Below are 24,209 nucleotides of genomic sequence, written 5' to 3'. Positions count from 1 at the left end.
CTACACCAACAGTGAGCTTTTTAAACATCTCACCATCAATCTGTAGGTTCAACCTTGACCTTTAAATTAAAGGTCATCATTATCCAATTATTCTTCATACACTTCCCATAAGGTTGATGGCTTTATCTTTTTTTTTCATATATTTGGAATTATTATCAATATCTAAAATCAGTGATTGATCGTATTGCGTTAAAAAATGTATGAATACAGTACCAGTCAAAAGTTTGGACACACCTTCTCATTCAATGGTTTTTCTTATTTTTTTTTATTTTTTTCTACATTGTAGATTAATATTGAAGACATCCAAACTATGAAGGAACACATATGGAATTAAGTGGTAAACAAACAAATGCTCAACAAACCAGAATATGTTTTATATTTTTAGATTCTTCAAAGTAGTTGAATGAGAAGGTGTGTCCAAACTTTTGACTGGTACTGTATATGATATTTAAAAATTATAATTGTATTCTGTGTAAAAGAAATTGCCATTGGCCCTAAAAAAACCCAAAAACTGTCAATTGCTATGACCCATAGATAGTTGTCAAAAGTTTGAGTCAGTTGAGGTTTTTAACACTTTTATTTTGTAGGTTTCAATCGCCTTCTTTCCGGGATTAACGTGAATAATTAACAAGAACTTGACTCTGTCGCTGGACGCGTGCCTCCTCTCGCCGGAAGTGTTGGTCCAGCAGGAGACAGACGTCCTGACATTGTTATCTAGATTCATCATTTTTATTCTTCACACAGTGTCAGAGTCAGAGAGGGATGACAAAGGAGAGAGATAGGCTGGATGTGTCATAGGTCATTTAAATGGAAACATGGCAGGAACTTTATTTAAAACCATTATTAGAAAATAAAACCAATAATTTACCAGGACTTTTCCTCAGAATGGTGAATATTTCATCTGCTTCCCTTTTAACTCCCTGTTCCTTGTTACACTCCTGTAGCAGGTGTTTATGGTTAACTTCTTCATTCTCTTATGTTTGGAAATAAATAAATTATTCTCCATTTTGCCCAAAAGTACACACAAAGGCCTTAATGAAATTGGGACGATGAATCACTTGTGTAAGATATTTCACCCGTGATGATGCAACAAAAACACTGCATAACCTCGTGCACTTAATAAACCAACTCATTGCTAAATAGTAATAAAACTCTGGCTACTGTTAGCCATTAGCCTGAGTTACTACCCAACACTAAAAACAGGGCGACAAAATAGTAGAGTGACAGTTTTAAAAGGCCGTTATACTGCCTGATAAAGCCGGCCTGACATGTGAAATGGGTTGTTCATTAAATAAACATTAAACAAAGTGGTTGCGATGAGAGTCGTTCACACAGTTATACACTTTTCATAGCGTGTGCTCTCTGGGGTTTGAGTCCAGCTGAACCAGAACAAGACCTTTCTGCTGAACCTTTCATTTGTGATGATCTGAAAAGGCTGATTTACCTTTTCTTTTTTTTTTACTCAATTACATTACATTACAGTCATTTAGCAGACGCTTTTATCCAAAGCGACTTACAATCAGTAGTATATTACATATCATTCACCCATTCACACACTGATGACAGGCTACCATCAGACTCTAACTAACATTCATGCAACATCCGATGGCCTTCGGGAGCAACTTGGGGTTAAGTGTCTTGTCCAAGGACACATCAACTGGGTATTGAACCACTGACCCTCTGATTGGAGAACTACCTTGCTCTCCACTACGCCACAGCTGCCCCCAATATATATTAACTACTCAAAAAGCCTACAACATAAAACATATTCACTATTGTCCAGGGCTGGATTGATCCTCTAAGAGGCAGAAATGAGCTATGGACCCTGATGGACCCCACACTTCTTCCAATCTGCGCATTCTGTATTTGTTAGTAATTAGTTAATGGGAGGTTAATAAAGCACACATTTATATGCAACGTAATACCAGACCCTTAGGGCCTCTTGAGGGTCTGGGTTCATTATCTTTATCTCATTTTTGAAACAGCATTTACTGTTACATTACTACTCTCCTTTCTATGTCTGGTCAGATGTAATGGAGCGTGTTGGGGGGACTGGGACTCATTGCTTTAGTTTTTGTGAGATCCTTTACAGTGTTGTCGTTACTGTAAAACTAAATATAAAAACACATGAGAGAGAAAAACAAATATGTAATCAGCCACATGCCAATTAGGTCAAATTATGTGGTTTGTCTTTGTGGCACCAGTAATGAGAGCATGTCTATAAGTGCAAACATATTATACCTTCACAATACGCGCACATTATTATGACAACGAGGTTCATTTTATTCACAGATCAGCTTTTGTCCTTTTCCCACGTATTGATCTCATACCTCTCACTGCAGTTGTTACACTGTTAAACATGCATCAGTGACTTCTCCTTTTCTGTCGGACTCTTCCTCCCACAGTGTGTGAAGGAGGAAGGGAGGAGGGTGGATGAGGATGAGGACTCCCCCCATCCCCCCTCCCGGCGCGTCGACCATAATTAACTCTGCCACTGTTGCTCCACTTTGCTGGGTTTTTTTGCAAACGCAGTCAGAGACTAAAAAAAAAACCCACAGCAGAGCTTTGTCTGCTGATCAGAACAAGACAGACGCAGTTTCTGTGAAGAGAACAGTCAACAAGTGTTGGTTTGATCAGTGGTGTGCTCTGTTTTTATACACACGATACGCCTGCAGTAACACACACACACACACACACACACACACACACACACACACACAACACACACACACACACACACACACACACACACACACACACACACACACACACACACACACACACCACTATTCACTTACCAGTCTGCCAAAAAAGCTCTTACAGCATGTTCATTCTCCTCATTGGACTTGCAGAGGGCATTGTGGGAAATGAAGGAATCGCTAATTAAACTGGAAATTGATAAGAAAGTCATTGCAAAACCGGAAAAATGATATATTTGTTGATGACCGCAAAGTGGTGCACACAACTTATTATCTAATATCTTGTTTACGTGAAAAGAAATCTTTTGTATGAACTTGTGCTTTTGGATATAATTGTTTCCACAAGTGTGCAAGATGATGTTGGATAACGATCTGATTTCTTGTTTATGGAAGACACAACACCATTTGAACCATCTTGTGCAAACTTGTGTGAACAAGATATCCAATATTTTGTTTATGCAAGATGATTATTTGTTCAAACTTGTGCACACAATATTTTACCTGACATCTTGTTTGTGCAAAATAATAATTATTTTGAGCACAAAGATCCATGAAGGCATTTCAGTTTTTGCAGCTAATAGCTTATGTTTGATCTGAAGTAATGAGCGACCAATCAGGGAAGTTGTTCTCTTAATAAGAGAAGGATACAATAAAAATGCAGATATGGATTTAAGTACTATTTGACTTTACATTGAACATAGTGCTCTGATGATTATCTACTTAATTAAAGCCAGGGTTATCGCGTCTGATCTGATTGTCCAATAGGATGTGAAGTCTTACCACAATTCTATTTACAGTTTCAGTTGAAGTGTCTGTAACAGCATTTCAGGTTCATTTGAAATGCTCATTTTTATTATATTTTGCAGACTTGAAGTTGTTGATTTTATGTGATAAACTATGTAATATTTCAGAATTTGGTGTGATTTCTGAAAGCCATTAGTTTGCCTTTTGCTAACAATGCCAAGTTGCTGTTCAAATGATTTTCAGTGGCAATAAACAGCAGAATATGAGAGCCAATGGACATTTACAACCACAAAATATGTGTAGCCTAAAACCACTAATCTATAAATCAATATTATACCAAGAAATCATTTCTTTGCTGTATGTCTAGACTTTGGTTTGAAATGGGTGGTGTTATGTGTTCAGACAACCGGTAGTTCCAGCTTCAGTTAGTGCTCAGCCGAGTGTTGGAAAGGGCAAAATAACTGTGTGACCTTAGTGACTTTGAATGTGACATATGTATGTGTATATAATGGAGGATGACAGTTACTTTATTACTTTCAGTAGAATAACCTTGTTCACGCACATAGTTATCCACCACCAATGTGCACTTGCATGTTACAGTGTGTAGAAGGGCGTTGCATTGAGTTTAGGCAAAAGTTGTGCCAAGTTTTACCAGAACATTCTGGTAAATCGGTTCTCTGTGCTGGGACTAATGAAATGAAATAGTCAGCATGCTTTTTTTCCCCACACATCCTGAGAAAGTGTCTCCAGTCAGAACAGGAGCATCTAAACGCAGCACTTCATAAAGGAAAACATTTGCCTGACAGACAAATTGAAATGGAGACGGAGAGGCTGGTCCTGGCACTGCCATGATGTTGAAATATGTATTTTAACAAACTTTCAGGCCCAACACACAACGTCCGAACAAGATGCTTATCGTCTCGTCGATCGCTCGTCCAGATTAACTCATGCTGCTCTAAAAGGCTAAAGCCACGTTCAGAGAGACAACAGCACAGCTTGACAAAACACAGCCTCCCTATTCATTTTCATGAGACCACTGTGTTTGGACAGTGGGAGTGCAAACACAGAGGGCCTGAGATGAACCACACAGGGCCGTCCAGAAGAAAAGTTGAACCCGTGGATGTATAAAGAGAACTGGATGCAGCAATGCAGTCAGGCTTCCTATCAAAAGTAGCTCAGTGGCAGATGAAGCCAAAATGGATCGACTGCAGAGAGATTAAATTACCCGGGTCTTCTGGAGATCTTCCATATGGGCGCATAGAGCGAGCACTGTAGTGTTTCCTTTAACCCCGCCTCCAAGCCGCCCCGGTTTTAGGCTTATTCACATGAACAGCAGCAGGAAAAGAATCTGGATTTAGTACATATTTAAAAATTAAACTTTTAGGACCTGATGATTTAATTAAGGGGTTATTCAAGTTATCCACTGAGTTACAGGGGTCTATTATCAATGTAAGTCTTTGTGAAAAAAGCCTTTTTTTAAAGGCATCACATGACAGACCGGATGTTATAACTCCACATTTTGGAAAAATGTCTTATTGCCCGGCTCTCTTCCTGGTTGCTTCATTCAATCTGACTCAACTTCTGCAATGCGGTGTCATCTGGTAATGCGTTTGCCAATCATGTTCATGCAAGCAGACATTCATGGTAGATTATTTGAAACGTAAAATCTACTGGTATCCTGACTAGTGACGGAGTGTCAAGTGACTGCCACTGTGACGAATTCCCAAAATTTGAAAACCCTTAAAAGTCAGTGTTAGTTACCTCCACCAAGTCGTTAATGCTTTCGGTTTGGTTTGTGTGTCTGTTTTGCCAGAAGTAACTGTCATCCTCCATTACGTAAAAACTACTGGCCCGATCTTCATTAAACTTGGTGGAAGGGTGTATCACGGGACAAGGAAGAACCAATTACATTTTGGAGTGCCATTCTAGTATAGTAGTACTCTGCAATATTGAATTTGGGTTAGACGTGCTCAAAAAAAGTGTCTTGAGGTACAGTACCAGTCAAAAGTTTGGACACACCTTCTCATTCAATGGTTTTTCTTTAATTACATTTTTTTCTACATTGTAGATTAATATTGAAGACATCCAAACTATGAAGGAACACATATGGAATTATGTGGTAAACAAACAAATGCTCAACAAACCAGAATATGTTTTATATTTTAGATTCTTCAAAGTAGTTGAATGAGAAGATGTGTCCAAACTTTTGACTGGTACTGTAACTTCTTGAGGTCATAGAGATGTGTACACACTGTAAACACACACACATATATATATATATATATACATCATAATAAAGCAAGAGACTGAGACAGGCTCGGTCACATTACAGCCAGTGTTTAATTGGGTATTCAATGAGTATGTATTCTCACAAGGCATTAAATGTACAGCAAACTACCACTATCGTCATACATGGTGATGGGCTCACTTCATGCCAGAACTCTGCCGGGGACAGAAATAATACACTACATGACTACATGTCCTCTGCTTGAACACATATCCTTGATGCCATGCACTAATATTGACCATTAGCTGTAAAAACCACCGAAAGAAAAAAACAAACTAAATGCACTCACTCAGTATGATCATTTTACATGAAACCATCACATGAAACGGGAATAATACACGCACGCTTTTTAGATAAGGAGATGACGAGGGTGGGCGACAATGTTATAAACAATGCAATAACAATAAGAACAACAACGACGAGAACAATAACAGTATTAAAGCTTTTCATGACCATATCAACATTCAGTGTATTGGAAAATACAATCCCAATAGACTCTTTGTATAAAAAAGAAGCTTTTTCAAGTCAGCATGGAACAAATAACAGTTCATTTCTCTGGGTTTTGGGGAGGGCTGGGGGGTGGGGGGGGTGGATGACAGGAGCGGGTGTGCTTCCATAGATTTCGGAGGAGGGGAGGTGCTGGAGGTGTGTGTGTGTGTGTGTGTGTGTGTGTGTGTGTGTGTGTGTGTGTGTGTGTGTGTGTGTGTGTGTGGAGTAGGGTGAGGGGTCCTGGGTGGGTGGTGCTGGTCTATGTGGCGTAGCGTTTGGTCCACTGTTTGGCTATCCTGTCGTGTTCAGCTCTGTTGGTCAGGTACTGTGTGGCGATGCTTCCAACCAGAGGGTCGGCTGTAACACAGGAGGAAGGAAAAGGAATGATTATTTACCTTAGATTAATAATACATGTATCAAATTATATTTCAATTGTTTTGTCCATTAAATCAACAATAACACATTTGGTGAAAGTTAAGTGCAGTGCAAACAAGCTGTAAACAGAAAATTGGCGTATTATCACCTCATAAAGATGTTATTGGTGATTATGTCAGTAAACAGTTGGTTATTCACACATCCAGCATACACAGAGCAACATTGTCACTCCTTTGGATTTGTGTTTGTGGCCACCTGATGAATATCAGTCCAATCTCCACTCTCTTTTACCTCTATGTTTGGTCTCCACCAACCCCCACAAGAAAATATAAGACTCTTTAACTGTTAAATGCTCCACTATGTTCACCTGCCTCTTCATTTACTGGTGCCCAGCAGGTAGTGTGTAGTGGGTTTATCAGATTTTAATCATGAAATCACAGAAATAAGTTTTAAGAGGGTTATTAAAAATAGAAATAGAAAATAGGTAAGTTAAACCAAAACAATGAGCTGATCTGTCTGTAGAGCTGAGGGTACTGACTGCTGCCGTATGGCAGATTGTACTGAAGCACCCGGTCCTGCATCACAAAAATCAGAGTCAGCTTTAATGGCATCATATTTCAATGTACTTACACAAATATAGAAATGACAGCAAGGGAGGAGGACAACAAAGCTGACTAATAAAGGTGAAGAATGGACAGGACTGTTATGTACACAAGTAGTTGAAACATAGGTGAAAATATAAATATTATATCAATATATATAAAAAGAACCAATGACCAACAATGAAATAAGAAATTAAATGTAATTTACCGCTTTTCTGTTTACAATCAGCTTATTCATTTGCAATTTTGTCACACATTTCCATTACTTTATTTCATATTTATTTCTGTTTTATTTTTTATTATTATTATTTTTTGTAGAGATTCTCATTTTGTTCTTTACTTTACTCAACCAAAATTTTCTTTGACAACAACAGCTTATGTAATTGTTGTTTATTGGATAATATATAACTTGAAAATTGGAACCAAAAGTTTGGGGAAAATTAAAAAGTAAATTTCCCAAAGGAGCTCAGAAAATGTCATGGCAATTTCCCTGTCAGATTTGAATATTTCTTGTAGACAAAGAAATTCCGATGGTGGCACTCGATGAAAGGTCAGGAGGTTCGTCAAAAAACATTGAAATTCATCCACTGGGGACCAAGAATATATACAGGAAAGTTACTGGAGATCCACGAAATAGTTAACATCGGCATGAATCCTCAAAAATCCACATCTGTGTGATTGATATTTGATTTATTAGGACATACAGTGTGTACACACAAACAGCCATGCGGTGCTGTTTGACATCCAATTACCTGACGCAGTGTATCAAAAGTCTAAGATGATGTAGAAAAACCTGCAGGCTCCCACCTCGGCTCATCAGCATTCATGGGAATTTTATTACATCCAGTGAAAACCACAGAAGACACATACGTCAAATAAATACAGCTCTGTCATTCCTGTGGTCTGATGTGAAGTCTGTATCGCACGCCGTACAGCGCGGTCAACACATTTATCGACAGCACGGTAAAACGCCGAGCGGCTCTAAATCAGAGGTGATCATGGAGGGCTCCGCCTCCATCAGCAGCAGCTGTTCTGTCCCGTCTGTTGATACACCGCACACGTCCGGCCAGTCAACATCCACCATTATGAATTCCCACTGGCTCCCCTATTGATCGTCCTGCTGCTCAATTCGTTGTGCCGCCGGTCAATTTCTCAGCGAGGGGACGGAGAGGAGAAACAAATTCCTCCAGCCTCACATACACTCTGCTTGGCTTCAGACCGTCTCCTGCAGGGCTCGGCCTGCTGACGGAGCAGTGTGATGAGCTTGGCTGAGCAAGCAGCACAAACACCCTTCGGCACTAATCCCTGCTCGGGTTCCAATGATCTTTTTTTTATTTATTTTTTTACAGGCTTATTCCCATATTTCTGGATGAATGGATCCCTACATATCATGGCATCGTAGCTCCAAGCGGGAAGCATCTGACTTTCTTAAGTGACAACTTGAGCCAGAGACAGAAATCCTGTCGGGGTGACGGCTGGTTGGTGGAAGCTTGAGAATGATTTAGTGTCAATGGCTGCATTATGTTATTCTATCCTTGCTTGACCAATCTCTGTTTTTTGATGGCTAAAACAAAGGTTGAACTTTTGAAATCAGGGCTCCTGGAGGACGGCATTCTGGGTGAAGCATCGACTTCAATCTGTTCACCTGGTGGATTGTTGAGCTGCATGTGAAATCCAAACCAACAATTTGACAACCCGTCAAGCTCGCCTCACCATGAAGGGTTTGAACCCTCAAGCCCAAAATCAATCTTTTTCCATTCTTCACACAACTACTTCCATTGTTCAGTACCTAATGAGTTCAACACTGAATGTCTTTGAGGAGAGACTGTGTGTCTCTCCAACCTCCAGGTCATTTGCCACAGCTATAAAAATCTAGTGACCTTTGAAGATGGACGACAGTTCATGCAAGCAGATTTGTTTCGATCATTCCCTAAGCGTTTAAAAGTGGAGACGCAACACAATCCCATTCTTTGTAAATCAAACTTCCAAAATATGCTACTTATAACCTAAAGACAAACAATAACGCTTGTTTTGATTCCCTGTTGAAATGGACGCACGTCAATTTTTTTGTTACCACACAACCTCGAAATACACTTCAAATAAATGGATGAAAAACTCATCCATGTTGATTCATGATCAATGGCTTCCAATTTCTCAAGTACGTACAATGACTTTAACAACCACGCTTGTTCTCAATCGGTTTCTGCCGTACCAATGTTAAAGTGACCCGCATATTCTGCTGTTGCGACACAAAGTACCTGTTCACAACAAAAACGTCATAGAAAAAGATACTTCGACAACTTAAAAAATGCAAAGAAGTTGTATTAATGACTTCAAAACATGGGAGAAGGAGCCAAAAGCCTCGGAAGGGTTCAAACTAAATGCTTGTCAAAGCACCTGAAACCCTCTTTTCCAATGGCGGAATCAAAATTGCACTGCAAACAACTCTACGATACAGACATTCTCTCAAGATCTCGATCTTCCATCGATTTTCATCTGCACAACCAAGTGAAAAAACATAAATGCCTGTGAGGAGAGACTGAAAGTGAGCAATTTTATCCCCATTTGTACAATTCACTGTGTCAAGTTCACAAAGACAAACAAAATAAATAATTGGACTGGAATGCAGCCAGGAGGAGGCTCTGCCTGTGAACAGCTATAAAAACTTTGTGGTTGGAAGACACACTGTAGGAACTTTTCAGTTTTAGTGTTAGTTTTAGAAGCAAGGCTCCTCTTCCAGATGGTTTCATGGTAACCAGAGTTTTGTAATGGCCAGGAGATGATGAGGCAAATATTGGGACTGTTGGACCAGCAATGAAATCATAAAACCAGATTAAGCCGTGTGTGATTTTCAGAGTTATTTTTATGGAAACTTTTCGCCCTTATTGGAACATCCACTTTAGTTGGTGTACAGAAGGCACACAGGAGCCGCACTGGCTGAGTTTTCTGATATCAATCCAGATAGCAAAGCCTTCAGGGTTAGGAATGTGTTATTACAGGTTTGACAAACTGACACCCCTGAAGCTACTGAGGGGGAAAAAAATCAGATACCTTCATTATAAAAGACTAGCCGAATAATATCAGCACACATCAGCCTGATATACGATCCGGCCCCCGACAGCAGCTGCACAAATCCCTCTGGCTTTGTTAAAAAAAATCCAGGTTACTTTTTGGACGCTCTGGAGAGGTTGCGACAGGAAAAGACAGGTAGGAAAAGGGATGGGATTGGACAGAGAGCCCCCGGGTTAGATATGAGCCCTAGATACACTTTGACATGGCATGTGGCTCAGCCCCCCAATACGCCGACAGGATGCCCCAGGTAGAGAGCTGCTTGTGGGACCCGATACAGGGTTAAATGTGGCATGACGGCAGCCGTGGGAGGGTTGATTAACTGTCATTCCATCCTCTTCCCACGCTTTAATGAGCTACATGCCAATGATCTCCGCCTGCACGGGGAAAGAAAATCTTCAGACGGAAGGCGGTGGAGAGGGAAGGAGAGATATTTTTAGGGTATTTCAGATCTAGGGGCCCACTTTCAGCACTAGAGGCTGGGTTTAAAAAAAAAAAAAAAACTTAAGCAAGTGGTGAGAAGTGCAGCGATTGGACTGATTTGATGAGGCAAGAGGCAGAAAGAGGAATAGAGAGCGCGTGGGTAACACGGAGGTGGGGTGACAGTTTTTTATTTTTTTTGGCGGGGACGACAGGGCGTCGATCAAGCCTCTTTTGTTTCATACTTTAAAGGAATGGGATCATTTCATCTTTGGCAAAATCTGAAAAAAACGTGGTGGTGGTGGAGGAGGAGGAGGAGGAGGAGGAGAGGAAAAGCTATTCTCATTTTCGCCCACGGAGGGAGAATCTACACTGCTACGTTATCAAAGAGCAATCCCAGCAGAGAGGACACAAGCTATCATCAGAGGTCTTCACAATCAGCACCATCAGTCCTCACCCCCCACCCTCACCCCTCCCTCCCTCCCCCTCGCTCTTTCTTGTCTGTTGCCATCTCATTCCCCACCATTCACATGTGAAATAACCTCTCTCTTCTCCCAGTTCCTTCACTCTGAACCTCATTGCGGTGATATTGGACAGATTTTTTTTTTTTTTTTTTTTTTTTTTTTTTTACAAGAGCTGCTTTCCCCACACTCTGCTTGTTCAATTTTAATCCGTCATACCAACAGACATTAATAGTACTGGCAGCTGAGGACTGGTCTAACTGGGAAATAAACTGGTTTAACTGGTCCGTAAAAGCTCTGCTGGTAAACTGGACCATAATGGATCTAACTAGCTTTAAAACTGTTGACGTCTTCTCCTTGAATGGTGTCAGCTGTTTTACAGGGTTGTGTTTAGTCAGCCAGTCCTGGTTAAATATTGATTCAACCGCAGTGAAGGGAGTAAGAAAACCCAGGCTTACTGTTTATGAGACAACATTGTAAGAGGAAGAATTCCAAAGCTATGAAAATGCTAAAATATTTAGTGTCATCCCCACAGTTGCCGTACTTTGCTTTAAAATGGCCTCAGTATGCTTCAAACAAAGTGCTACCAGCATCTGAAACCCTCTTTTCTTTGGGAGGATCAGGCCAAATTGTATTAACTTTCAAATAACAGACAAAGCGTCAAATAACAGACAAAGAATCAATCATGTCCACTTTGGGGAGTAATTGGCGAAGCCTGCCGATCTGGATTTGAACTTCTTACTCAGGCTCTTTTTCTTTTCCTCAGAACACAACTACTTCTGCCACTTTCTTTTTTCCTTTCTTTTCATTTTCTCGGACAATTACGGTTTTAGATTCAACCTGGCCATTCCGATTTTGAAGACCTATAATTGCCAGCACAAACAAACTGTTTTGTAACTTTTCTTTGATGGAAAATTGAAATTCACTTGTGTATGTTCATAACGAAACATTGACTGTTAAATAACTTCCATTTTCTCCAAAACTGTTTAGTTTTAGGAAGTTAAACAGGCTATAAATCCCTTTCTAATCCCTATTTTAAATTGCTGTGAGTTTATTGCGACAGTTTACAAGATTGCATATCATGATAGCGGTACAATTTACCTTCCCGGTCACTGTGGCTATCAATTACCATATAATAAGTGTCCAATTAGTTGTTCCAAATGTTTAAAGGTTGTTCCTCCACGGCTTATTTTGGACTGGCTGTTGTGACAAACTGTGAGCTTTATGGCTTCTTCCCTCAAGCTAAATAAGCTAGGCTAATATTATGACCCAGCCGATTTGGTCGTCACATGAAAGGCTTTGTTAACAAAGATTTAAATTGCACAATTTGTTATAATTCATTTGAATAAAGCCTTTACAGAACATTTACCTAATGGAGACCCTCATTTGAAAAGTTCAGAAGGTTTGACAGATAGATGAAGACAGCAACGTTACACAAACCAGCCGTGTTTCCATCACCGACTACGGCTGAGTGACACACTTCCATGTACATTATCCACACAGAATGGACATGTCAGTCAACCTGCCACTGTCAAACTAGGAGGGAGATATGACAAGGAGAAGTGTGTGTGTGTGTGTGTGTGTGTGTGTGTGTGTGTGTGTGTGTGTGTGTGTGTGTGTGTGTGTGTGTGTGTGTGTGTGTGTGTGTTGCAGCTCTCACCAGGGTTGCAGTCAGTGAGCAGGGAGCAGATGGACAGCAGGACCTTGGAGATGGTGAGGGCAGGACTCCAGTTGTCCTTCAGGATGTCCAGACAGATCACCCCCTGACTGTTGATGTTGCAGTGGTAGATCCTCGTACGGAACGTCACCTGGACACGGACAGTCAGAGGGTTAGAGAAGCATTGGTTTCTAAAAGAAAACTAGAAATACTTTCGGTTTTAAGTTGCGCAAATAGGATTTTTTTATGCAAGCGATTGAAGGTGGGCATTTTAGAATAGGTTTATTATACAGCGAAAAAGTCCAAACCATCTGGAGCGTTATCCTTCTTTTTTTTTATGTATAAACTAGTAAATTCGTTTCAATCTGCTTTAAAAAAAATGTGTTAAAAGCTTTAAACTAGTCTGCATATATATGTGTGATATGTATACTGTATGAAAAGCTTCTCCAGTTCACTTAATCCCTTAGGCTAAACATTTCCATTATTGAAATTACACAAAGAGATGTGCGGCCTCTGCAGTAGTGTGCAATCTAATTTCTGCCAAGCCAGTCAACAAAACTATTTCAAGCACTGATTTACAAATTTACCATATCAAGTTTTATGCTTTGTACTTAGAGCAACATTTCTTTAGGGATGTACCAAATTATTATTGACATTATTAATTAATAACATTCCCCATGAAATTAAATAATTGTTTGGCCACAAACAATTATATAATTGTATAAATCGTAATTTTACAAAACCCAGGGTGACGTCCTCAAATATCATGTTTTCTCCATCCAACACAAAATAAAGATATTTAACCTACAAGGATATAAAACTAAAAGAAATCTGTTTATTTGGGGAGCCAACAACAGCTAATACTCCTTCATAGATGACAAGAACAAGGGCTAAGGCCAGAAGAGGCAAGATAAAGCTTTGAAAATATTCTAAATGTAGCGTTCACTCTTCTGTGCCGCTGCTCCTACCTGGTAAAGTACCTCATATAATCCCCACTTCAAACACGCACTCATCTATCCCTTGATGTGAATTTCTGCCCATTGACTAATCAATTCATTGATTAAAAAAAAAAAAAAAAAAGAATACAAGCAACCTAGCAAACACACTGCGCAGCTCTTTCAGGCTGCCAGCGAAAAAAAACCAATTTTAATAGTCGAGCTGTAAAACACATTATGATTGATTTCTAAAGTCCAAACAAGCCTATAATGGATGTCTGCCAATATACCGATGCATTAATAAGCATCTGCCTCATCTCGGCTCTACAGTTAATGCACGGGTCAATACAGGGGAAGACTGACGGAGATACATGTGTGTCCACAGTGTGAATGTGATACCGCCGCTCCCTGTGGAGCAGCGGAGTGGAGGCAGTGCTGCAGGACTCAGCAGAGCACAACATCATTAAGGAGTGACCTTTGACCTCTCCGCTACCTTAAACGAAGATTGCTGACCAGAGCAGGCAGTCCGGGCGTGCTGGTCGCTCCACCCCCCCCCCCTTTTCTGCTTGCTTTGTGACTGCAGCCTCTCCTCCCCCTCCCTCCCTCCCTCCCTCTTTTATCCTCTCATTAACGCTCCGTTCCTCCCTTCACGTCTCCTCGTTATGAGGAACAAACAACCCTCACATTCGAGCCCGGCCATCTCTTCCTCACATTTCACGGGGGCCGCTATAAAACGGGACGTTTTTTCCATCACATGAAAAGGATTTCCGGAGATGTGCGGCAAGGAAACAGGCGGACGGGAGACGAGGTGATTGACGGTGACTGGTTGAAGGGCAGGTCTCTCACGCGCCGGAGTCTTACACCTCCACTGAGATGGGGGTTAGCGGTGGCATGCTAAAGATGGCCTCCCAGCAGCCATGTAAAAAAAAAAATCCTTGGCCGGCCTGTGAGGTCTCATTACCAGCCTGTAATCCCATCATGGCTGATGCTAATAGATTATGATGCTGCCTCCGCGTAACAAAAGCAGCAGGTCTAATCCTACATCCCCTCTGTATTTCAGATTCATCCCTCAAACCTCTAAACAAAAACCTCTGCATCCTCATTTTGTATCCCAACAGCGCTTATTCTGATGAACATGCATTTCTAGAGTAAATGAAAAACACTTTATGCCTCAATACAAATAACAGAGAAACGCCATGGGAAATCGATTTTAATATATTTTGTTCTAAGTGGACAATCTGGACTAAGAGAGGAGCATCAGTGCCGGTCTTTAAGCTAATTATGTGAATTAAGTACCTGGAAAATCAAAGTACTTCCTCACATTGTTGCAAGAAATCCTATAAATTGAATATTACCATTATCGCGAATTCTTGCAGAAATGCATCTAAAGCAACCTGAAAGCTATCTCGCTATAACGGTTTGGAATAATCTCTGACAGTTTACGTAAGTGTGTCATCTTGCAGTGGATGTCACCATATCGCATTGAAGTAAATATTAAATATTTGTTTATGTTTTATTCAGGCCGTAAAGGTTCCCTGCACATGTAAAATGCCACATTTGGTGTCGCTATGATAAAGCATGTTCTTACATCATTAACTCAGGTTTGTTCATTTACAAAGTCCGCACACAATAATAAAATAGTCATTTTGGGCAAACCCTAATGAAAAAGCAATTTAACTGATTGGCAGTTTTATCGTCAGGAAGGTTTGGTTTAGAGGAGGGAATGTCTTGAGCGGCTGATCATCGGCGAGTCTAAGCTCGACTTTATGGCTCCTCGCGGCACGTTAAACTGTTTGGAAATGAGAACGATATCATGCAGAGGAAGATAAAGGGTGCGCCGGAATTTAGTTCAGAGCCGTGAGGAAATTAGAGTTGATAGAGGGAGGATAATGTTAGTTAGAGGAGTCTAATCTCTCAGCCTGTCACTGGGCGGGTTTCTCTGCTCAACACATGTGCAGAGGAACAAAATCACAAAGACTGAAGCAATGTCCTTGCAACCTTTAACGTCTATCTAAGGGTATCAGTGTCCGCCTTAACTGGCCTTATCATCCTAACATTAGTGAGTGAGCCAGTGTAGTGAGCAGCTGCAGCTGTCGGATCGGTGGCTGAGAGCCGGCGAGCTGCTGGACGGCACGGCTCACAGCCAGGCTGGAAAAACACGGCAGCAGGATGCCAAGAGTTTAGACGAGCTCTGTTCTCCCCCCCACCACCACCACCACCACCACCACTCCAGCCCCCCACTCCACCCCTCAGCGTGGACTGCCAGGAAGGACTTTCAGGAGGGAATGAGGATCATTGAATCATTGGGAGTCATGTTTCGCACCAGACTGCAAACCAAATGCCCCAAGGCTGTAATCAAATTCACAATAAGTTTGATTTGTTGTAAAATAACATTCATTAATTTCCAACATGAAATGGCCAATAAAACCATAAATTAAGTTTATTCAGTCTACAGGTTGAGACAGTTAGGTCACTTGTTTTGCTCTGTGCAACATGAGCTCCAAAGTCTCCGCGTTGCATCGTGATAATCAGGGCTGCATATGATTTAAAAGATGCCTGAACACCAGTACTTGTTTAACATTGAAGAAAATAAATGTGTTTTGTTTTTCCCTATTTAACAAAATAAACCCAACTTCCCGAATGTGTCAGTGTTACCATGAACACATTTGCCTCCCTTTAGTGGTTAAATGTGTGAGAAGATGAGGGAGAAATGACTCACATCCAGCATCATCATTAACTGAAATGATCACTGTGGTCGCAGCATAATGGGCTGAATGGGAGACATACGCAGCTAGTTATTGAGAAAGCATAAGGGAGTCATTCACACATTTCGACAGAGTCTTTTTTTAAAAGCAGAACTGTACAATACGTCTGGGATTTTTAAGGTTTTTATACACAGCTCAAGGTTATGTTTTCTATGCCCAAAATAAGTCTTAATTTAAGGTCAACTGAGTACACTTTCCACAGCCTCTTATATAAGATCACTTTGTTGCTAACTCTGGTATTGTAATGGAAATGTTCAAATAAATATCCAGTCCTAGAATTTTTGGATTTTCAATTAAAAACCAATGTTGATATAAAACCAGAGTTTCAGTACCGATAACAAAATATCATCTCACATTATTTAATATAAAGAGTTTTGTAGAAAACATTATTGTCTGAAATAGTCTGAAAAGGCTTCTCTAAACGAAACCTTTTTTTTTTATGTTTCACTTAATATACCAAACATCTAAATGCAGTGTCAAAGAACTTTAATGAAATGAAATAGTCTGAAAATGACCAAAAATTATGATTTATATGAGGAAACCAAACCAGGCTTTGTTGTGATTAGATCAGGGTTGTGTCACTTAAATGGCCCATTTGTGTGACGCCACACTGCTTATATGCCTACGAGTCCAACAAGTAATTGTCTGTCCGCATCAACATATTTAAAAAATACATTTACTTTAAATAACTAACCAAGATGAGAAGACAATCAAAGCAGTGTAACCCAGTAACTACATGGGAAATATAACTCTCAAAGTCATCAACTCTCTTTCCCCGCTCACCCATAATCCAAAGCAAGTTCCTCTCCGTACTGAATGGTTCATATATTAAAACAGGACGAATATGGCAGATATCCTGAAACATTTAAATGTTTACTCTCTTCTGTTTATTTTCTATTACGGGTCTCTAAATAGTAGCGACTATTTCTAGACTCGAAACCAAAAACCCTGAGCGAAATGAGAAGCACGACTCAAAACCGAAGAAGGTGGCAACCGCTGTCAGCCAGACTAATGTGTAAATACTGACACACACTTGCATCAGCAAAATATACACACACACACACGCACACACACACATAACCACAAACCCAGAGCCTCACTGGAGGGAAGCCAAATGCTGCTGACACAATAACAAGTAACAGTTAAATTTACGTCCTGTGACTAAATATTTTTAGATTTTGTTAAAGAAAAAAGGTAATCAAACACTATTTTCCCGTCACAGATTTTGTTAATGAAATCCGCTCTGTTTCTGTAGAAACCAATGTGTTTCAGACCGGGTCTGTTGACAATGAGTGAGCTATAAAATAACACCTGCATTATCCTTTAACATAATACTGTGTAATTTGTCTTTAGACCACGTTCTTTTATTAACGTGCTGTAGGTGAACAATCCTTAAAATAAAGTAATTGTTGCTGTACAACGGGGTTAAAAGCCGACAGCCTGCCGGGACAATGACGACTTTGTTCAAAGCTGTGGGTGGAGAAGCAGTGGGGGTGGGGGGTGGGGCAGCGCTGCATAGCTGCAGGGCTTCACTCACCTTGGGTGGTTTGAAGGGGTAGTCCGGTGTGAAGGCGATGTCCAGGAAGAACACTCCTCCCTCGTACACGGAGCCCGGAGGGCCCAGGATGGTCGACCTCCACTCATAGATGTTGTCTCCTTTAGGACCGGCACTAGGAAATAAAAAAAAAAAAAGGGGGGGGGAATTTAATCTACCAGCAGAGGTTTTTAGAGATGGAAAAAAAGACGCTCTAATCGTGTAACTTGATTTTCTCTTCGGCAGCACGGTGGATAAATAAAGTGTGTGATTATCAGCTGTTAAATCAGCCGCACAAAGCTGCCGTTTAAAGTTCTTATCCATTAGGAGATTATGCAACATTACGACAGCGTGGATGCAACAAAGACTGCAAGCCAGGAGAAATGATGAGTATGATCAATGTCATGCGGATGACTGATCCGTCTGGGATGTGCCAGCAAGCATGAAACACACACCAACAACCGACACACACACACACACACACACACACACACACACACACACACACACACACACACACACACACACACACACACACACACACACACACACACACACACACACACACACACACACACACACACACACACAAGGTGTTGAGCAGCAGCAGCAGCGCGGCTCTGTTTCCTAACTGTCTCAGCGTCTCACCGCTGGGCAGCTGGCTGTTGCCGGGCTCCATTGTTGTCTCGATTTGTGCAACAAACACCCACACACACATGCTCAAACAAAAAAAAAACACACACACACACACACACACATACAGCTGCGAGGAGGGAGGCACTAATCCAATTCCATTTTCTATTGGAATTAGGCCAGATGCCTCTGTCGTTGTCCTGTATTTCTTTTACTTTCATCATTTACACACAAAGATAGAGAGAGGGAGAGAGAGAGAGAGAGAGAGAGAGAGAGAGAGAGAGAGAGAGAGAGAGAGAGAGAGAGCGTATGGGTGAGGCACATAAATGTAAGATGAGAGTGTGAGTGGAGTTGTTCATGTGTAAACAGCAGCCGGACCTATGTCTTGTCAACGTGTGTTTGGACACAGTGAGGAATTATGGGAGCGGGCCGGGGGAGAAGGACGCCGACGTGTTCTCCTGGACGGATAAAAATAGTCCGGAGAGCGGCGGTGAGCCGGGGCACGACGGGTGACGAGAGGGACGATAAATCGCTCTACTCTGCATGAGGCTGTGGCATGACGTGACAGCGATAGGGAATTCTTCTTTTAAATGCTAATGATCGTAGAGCAGCACTGACATATTTGGTTGAACCACAATATGGTGCCGATATTGATCTATTCACTATATTTACTCTGGCTCTAACCATGAATACTTCAAACAAGCACATCCAGTTTAAACACACAAAACTTCAACCCACAACTTTGAAGTAAGTAGACCCATCTTCTAAACTGTCTTTTGTGCCCAAAATAAGCTTTTATCTTGAAAACGCACCTCATGGATAAAGTGTGCTATTAATAGTATTATTATAAATGGACAGTTGAGATGATTTTAAATGGTTTAACTGCTCTTCTAAAGGCTTTTCTACAGAGACAAGGATAACACTTCTTCTATCAGCATCTATTACAATGATTATTGCTTTTTGAATTAACTCTAATACGCTTAATGTTACCTTATGGAAACAAACCACTCAGTTAAGTTTGTTCCACAGGCCTGGTTTATTTCAATGAATATCAGCACATAAGAGCAACTGTTAATAATCCACAAACTACCAGTGTCGGTCTTGAAAAAACCCGCTATCAGTCAGATTCAATTGCAAGGGAGAGGTTTCAAACCGACCTCTAGGCCTCTTAAGGTTGGCCAACCGCTGATTTTTCTCTCCACTTGCGTTCCCACAGTTCAGTCTGCAGCATCTGGAAATGTTTAGAGCTTTGCCTGCACCGCCTCCTTTTTATGTTCCTGCAGCCTGGTACAATCTGCGCTGACAGGAGGACAGATTTGCGATGCAGAAGAGAAGGATCTATATTTTTACCACCTGCCTTGGCGTGTCAAGAGAGATGGAGGAGACAGACCTCCAAACATTCACCTCGGGGCATGCTCCCTCTACCTCTACCTACATTTCACTTAACTTGTCTTTATGTTCAATTGCAGTGGGAGTTATCTTTAAGAATCTGCTTCAAATTAACTCAAATTGAAGCTGGAGGGAGAAGAGTGCTGTTCATAATGAAGGCTAAATAACAATGGTGGACCCCGCTCATTTCCCACAGTGTCAATTTCCTCCCTATAAGACATTAATAACGACCCCGGAGCACCGAGAGCAGCGAGGAGCGACTGAGACGAGGCTGTCTCTGTTTCCTTTAGCTCCCTTGCAATTTTGATTTATTTATACAGCATGGAACTGACCTCCATCAACTGTAGATTGTACTTTCTGAAGTAATTTTTTATTTTATAAGATTATTTATTATTTTTTATTTTATTAAAATTTAATTTGTATTTATTTCCTCCCCAAAAAAGGTTGTTTTGCAATAAAAAATAAACCGATGAAAATGTCCTAAATAGCCAGAAGCACGCTGTTCTCCACCCCATCAAACACATTCATCATGCTATCAGTTAGGAGTCAGATTTAGCAAAATTTGGATTAGATGGATTGGCCCGAAATCAGCCTGATTCTGGATTAATGCATGACATAAAATAAAGTATAAAATAAAAATCGGAGCGAATGTATTTACGACTGTATCAAAGATCATACCGTCGGGATGGATTTTTGAGGACCCCCCTCGTAAACGAGATGTTACAGGGGGTATTCCTAATAATAAATATCCAATATTTTTAAATACCCTGGTGAAGTGTTTTTACAGGCCGAGCCTAGAATGAGCACTTCATATGTACATAGCGGGCGGGTCTATCTTCACAGAGTCCAGTTTGTTGCACCTCCGTGTTTCTACAGTCGTCCAGAACGGAAAAAAACAAACACTGACTTGAGAGAGATCCTTTCTCGTTTTTTACTTTATGTGAAGCCGATTGTAGTTTTGCTAGTTGCGAAATTGCAGTAACATCAGCCCCCGAGTGCAAAACCATTGAAAGGATGGCCTCTGAGCGATGCTAACTGGGGTAAACCATGGTTTTGAAACACACCTGCATCTGAGATACTTGGATGTCTAAATATCTCCTTCGTTAAAAAATAAAACCTTTAAATTAAGATGTTCTTTTTGGTCAGAAACAACAGGCACATATATATTCACAGTGCAGGGATTCACTCAGAGGAGTCTCCACAGTTACTGCTTACGGCTGCTGAAACATAGATCTTATATTTGAAATTCAATATTATCTCACTCTCACTATTGACTGCTGTGCCATCTAACACCTTCATAACCCTCCTTGGTTCACACGACCCCACCATCTCAGACTATCTTTTTTTTTACCAATCCTACCTCCCATTGCTTTTGTAGCTCTTTTTCTGAAAACTATTTTTACTCAGGAAGGAGACACACACTCACACACTCACACATATACAGGAGCTTACATATACAGAGGCAGTCTGCTGTGTATCCGTGGTCATTCAGGGCCGCAGGGAAGAGCTCAGCTAAAAGAAAAACTCAGAGCCACTCTGCAGTTTTTTTTATTTTCAGCACAGATATGCTGAATGTGACTAATGTTTGAACTGCGTGGGTGTTTTCCAGTTGTGGCTGAGGTGGTAATAATAAAGTAACAACTTGTTAGCACATCACAGAGAAACAGCAGAATATTAAGTCACTTACTACAGAGATGTCAGGTTCACCTTTTTAAACCTTTATTTAGGAGGGAAAAGTCTGGTGAGCTCTGTTCTCTTTCACAGCAGCTCCACATTCACACACTTTCAGACAGACACAGTCACAGACTCGTACTGCAGCAGCAGCCGGGGGCTCGATGCCCCACTCAAGGGCACCACCACGGCGGGTGTTAAGGGAGCAGAGAGCACTTTTCTTCTCACACATTTTACCTGCCAGTTTGGGGATTTGATGAAATATCTGGGGATTTGAAATGTTAACCATCTGTAACTTCAAGGCTGCTGCTGATTCCAGATTATTAACTCAGTGACTAAACAAGAGCTCATACGGGTTTGATACGTACTTTCTTGAAAGAAATGTTGATGAAAACAGAATTGGTTCAAAGCACCTTTCTGTATTTTTTGGTGAAAGGCATATTGGCAGGCAAACTTTGGCTTTTGTTTATTCATTCCCCAACTTCAAAGTGAGAAGATGAAGCGTAAAAAGTAAGAACAATCTTTTACAGTTATTTCTGCCATACAATTTGATTTACATTTTGATATAATGGATTTAAAATGTGCTTTTACATTATTTATTTTGATGTTTTTACTCCTTTCTATGGCGGCTCTGCTCTGATTGGTTCACTTTAAGAGTAGACTGACCCTCAGAAATGCACACAGATTAACATCTTTGCGTCTACAGCTTGTTCTGCAATGTGATGTTGATTTAACAATACCCTAATAATGACTTCTGTTAGATCTAAATGCTGCTCTATTAAAATGAATAGGAGCTATCAGTACAGTGTGCAAATGTTTTGTCAAGACTGTCCCCTCATCCTTTGGGGAACACCAAAGTCAGTCTGGACAAAAACAGTGGACTGATGCCATCCCTTGAAAAATCCTTTAATTAACATAATCTCACAGATCAATCCTACTGCTGTGCTGCACGACTCAACACTTTCAATTCAGTTACAAATGTCAACACAGCATGAGGAATGGTCAACATCAGCATCACAATAACAGTTTTTACATTCTGTCAATTCCTGAAGGAGATGTTACATTTTTTCCCCTCATTAAGTTGTTTCTCTCAGATTAAAAAGCCTGTTTTTTTTTTTTTATTTGAATCCGTGTGGGAAATGCACTTAAAGTTTCATGAATTACATGGACGGTTGAATACAATCACTGCTTCACAAATAGAGTGAGAGAAAACGAGGGAGAAAAGAGGATGAAAGGACAGACATCTGGGACAGACTCCAGCTCTGTGAAGCCACAATAATAAACTCTCTCTTAAAATCTCTGTGTCATGTCGAGACCAGTGGAGCCACATTCCAGTACCACACACCCACTCGGTGGTGCTCACAGAGAAGAGGGGAGGGTGGAGGGTGGAGGGTGGACGGGGGAACGGCACAAACAAGACCATTTGCAGTTCAAACAGAGAGCTCAAAACACACAGGAGCTACATACAAGACACACTGATGAGCGAACGTATGCAGCTTCATCATCCCCCTATTCCTCTCATCAGCCTCACTCTCCGCAGGCTGACAGACAGACAACAGGCCCGCGAACCAGGACTGAGTATACATATGGAACAGGACGATGAAGGGCATCGATCGCACGACATCTTCAAAGATCTCTTCTAGGACACACTGTGCCTTTTCTCCTCACATTCACCTCTAGTCTGCGAGTGAACACTTTGGCTAATAATGGTTTGTTATTGAGGACGTGAAAAGGTCGGTTTAATGATGGATGGTTTGCTCCAAAGATCAGAAATCAGATGTGTCCAAATAAATCTTGTCCACCTGTTATAAGATGGATACCATGTAGTTTGAATGACGGCAATATTTATGTACAAGTAATCAATTCTACACTGGTTGGCATTGGGAAGATGAAATTGACTGATTCTGAAGAGACATGATCATCCTTGGTTTCCATTGATCTACAGTTCCTGTTGGCTCATGGGCTTTTTTATTTTTATTTTTAAACATATCAAATTTTGGGGGAACACAAAATCCTTTTTTGGCCGGACAAGCAGCATGGATACAGGGATTGCAAGGCCGGCCAACACTTTGATCCACATTCAATTATGGATTGGTATTATGTTGAATACAAACATAAGTGATTCCAAGAGAACGTATCCTTATGACTTAAGTAACCCTCTGACAAGTACAAAATCCAGTTACAGTCATTGTTTGGGGCCAAGTTTTTTTTGAGACACAATAAAAGCATTTACGGATTATGGAAAAAAAATCAAAAGACTTTAAATCAAAAACAATTTCCATAAGAGGCATATAATGTGGCTTGAATTATGCACACAGGTTCTAATCTTATATACACAAGATCTATATCTTGTGTGCACAAGATATTAAACTGTGTGCCATAAATGTTATCTTTCAGGACTTTGGGGACTTTGTACACAAGAGTCATACCAATACAGCAGGAAAGTATTTCCAGAAGTCATGCAGGAATATTATGTACA

At 40.7% G+C, this 24,209-nt stretch overlaps 2 protein-coding genes across 2 annotated transcripts in view; both read right to left on the bottom strand.

Moving 5' to 3' along the window:
- Positions 1-24,209, bottom strand: part of rpl15 (ribosomal protein L15) — a 194,226-nt gene that overhangs the window by 27,800 nt on the left and 142,217 nt on the right. The gene's annotated exons all lie outside the window — the stretch shown is intronic.
- The window catches only part of LOC129097050 (ubiquitin-conjugating enzyme E2 E2-like), a 60,386-nt gene continuing 41,943 nt past the window's right edge, over positions 5,767-24,209 (bottom strand). Inside the window, exons 4-6 of the mRNA XM_054605749.1 lie at positions 18,041-18,173; positions 12,807-12,954; positions 5,767-6,576 (exon numbers count right to left, since the gene is read on the bottom strand). Coding sequence (XP_054461724.1) covers positions 6,479-6,576; positions 12,807-12,954; positions 18,041-18,173 — 379 coding nt within the window. The 3' untranslated portion in view covers positions 5,767-6,478. The remainder of the gene's footprint in view (positions 6,577-12,806; positions 12,955-18,040; positions 18,174-24,209) is intronic.

Source organism: Anoplopoma fimbria, chromosome 10 (assembly GCF_027596085.1).
Source record: "Anoplopoma fimbria isolate UVic2021 breed Golden Eagle Sablefish chromosome 10, Afim_UVic_2022, whole genome shotgun sequence".
Lineage (NCBI taxonomy): Eukaryota > Metazoa > Chordata > Actinopteri > Perciformes > Anoplopomatidae > Anoplopoma > Anoplopoma fimbria.
This window is presented reverse-complemented; position numbering and strand designations above follow the sequence as displayed.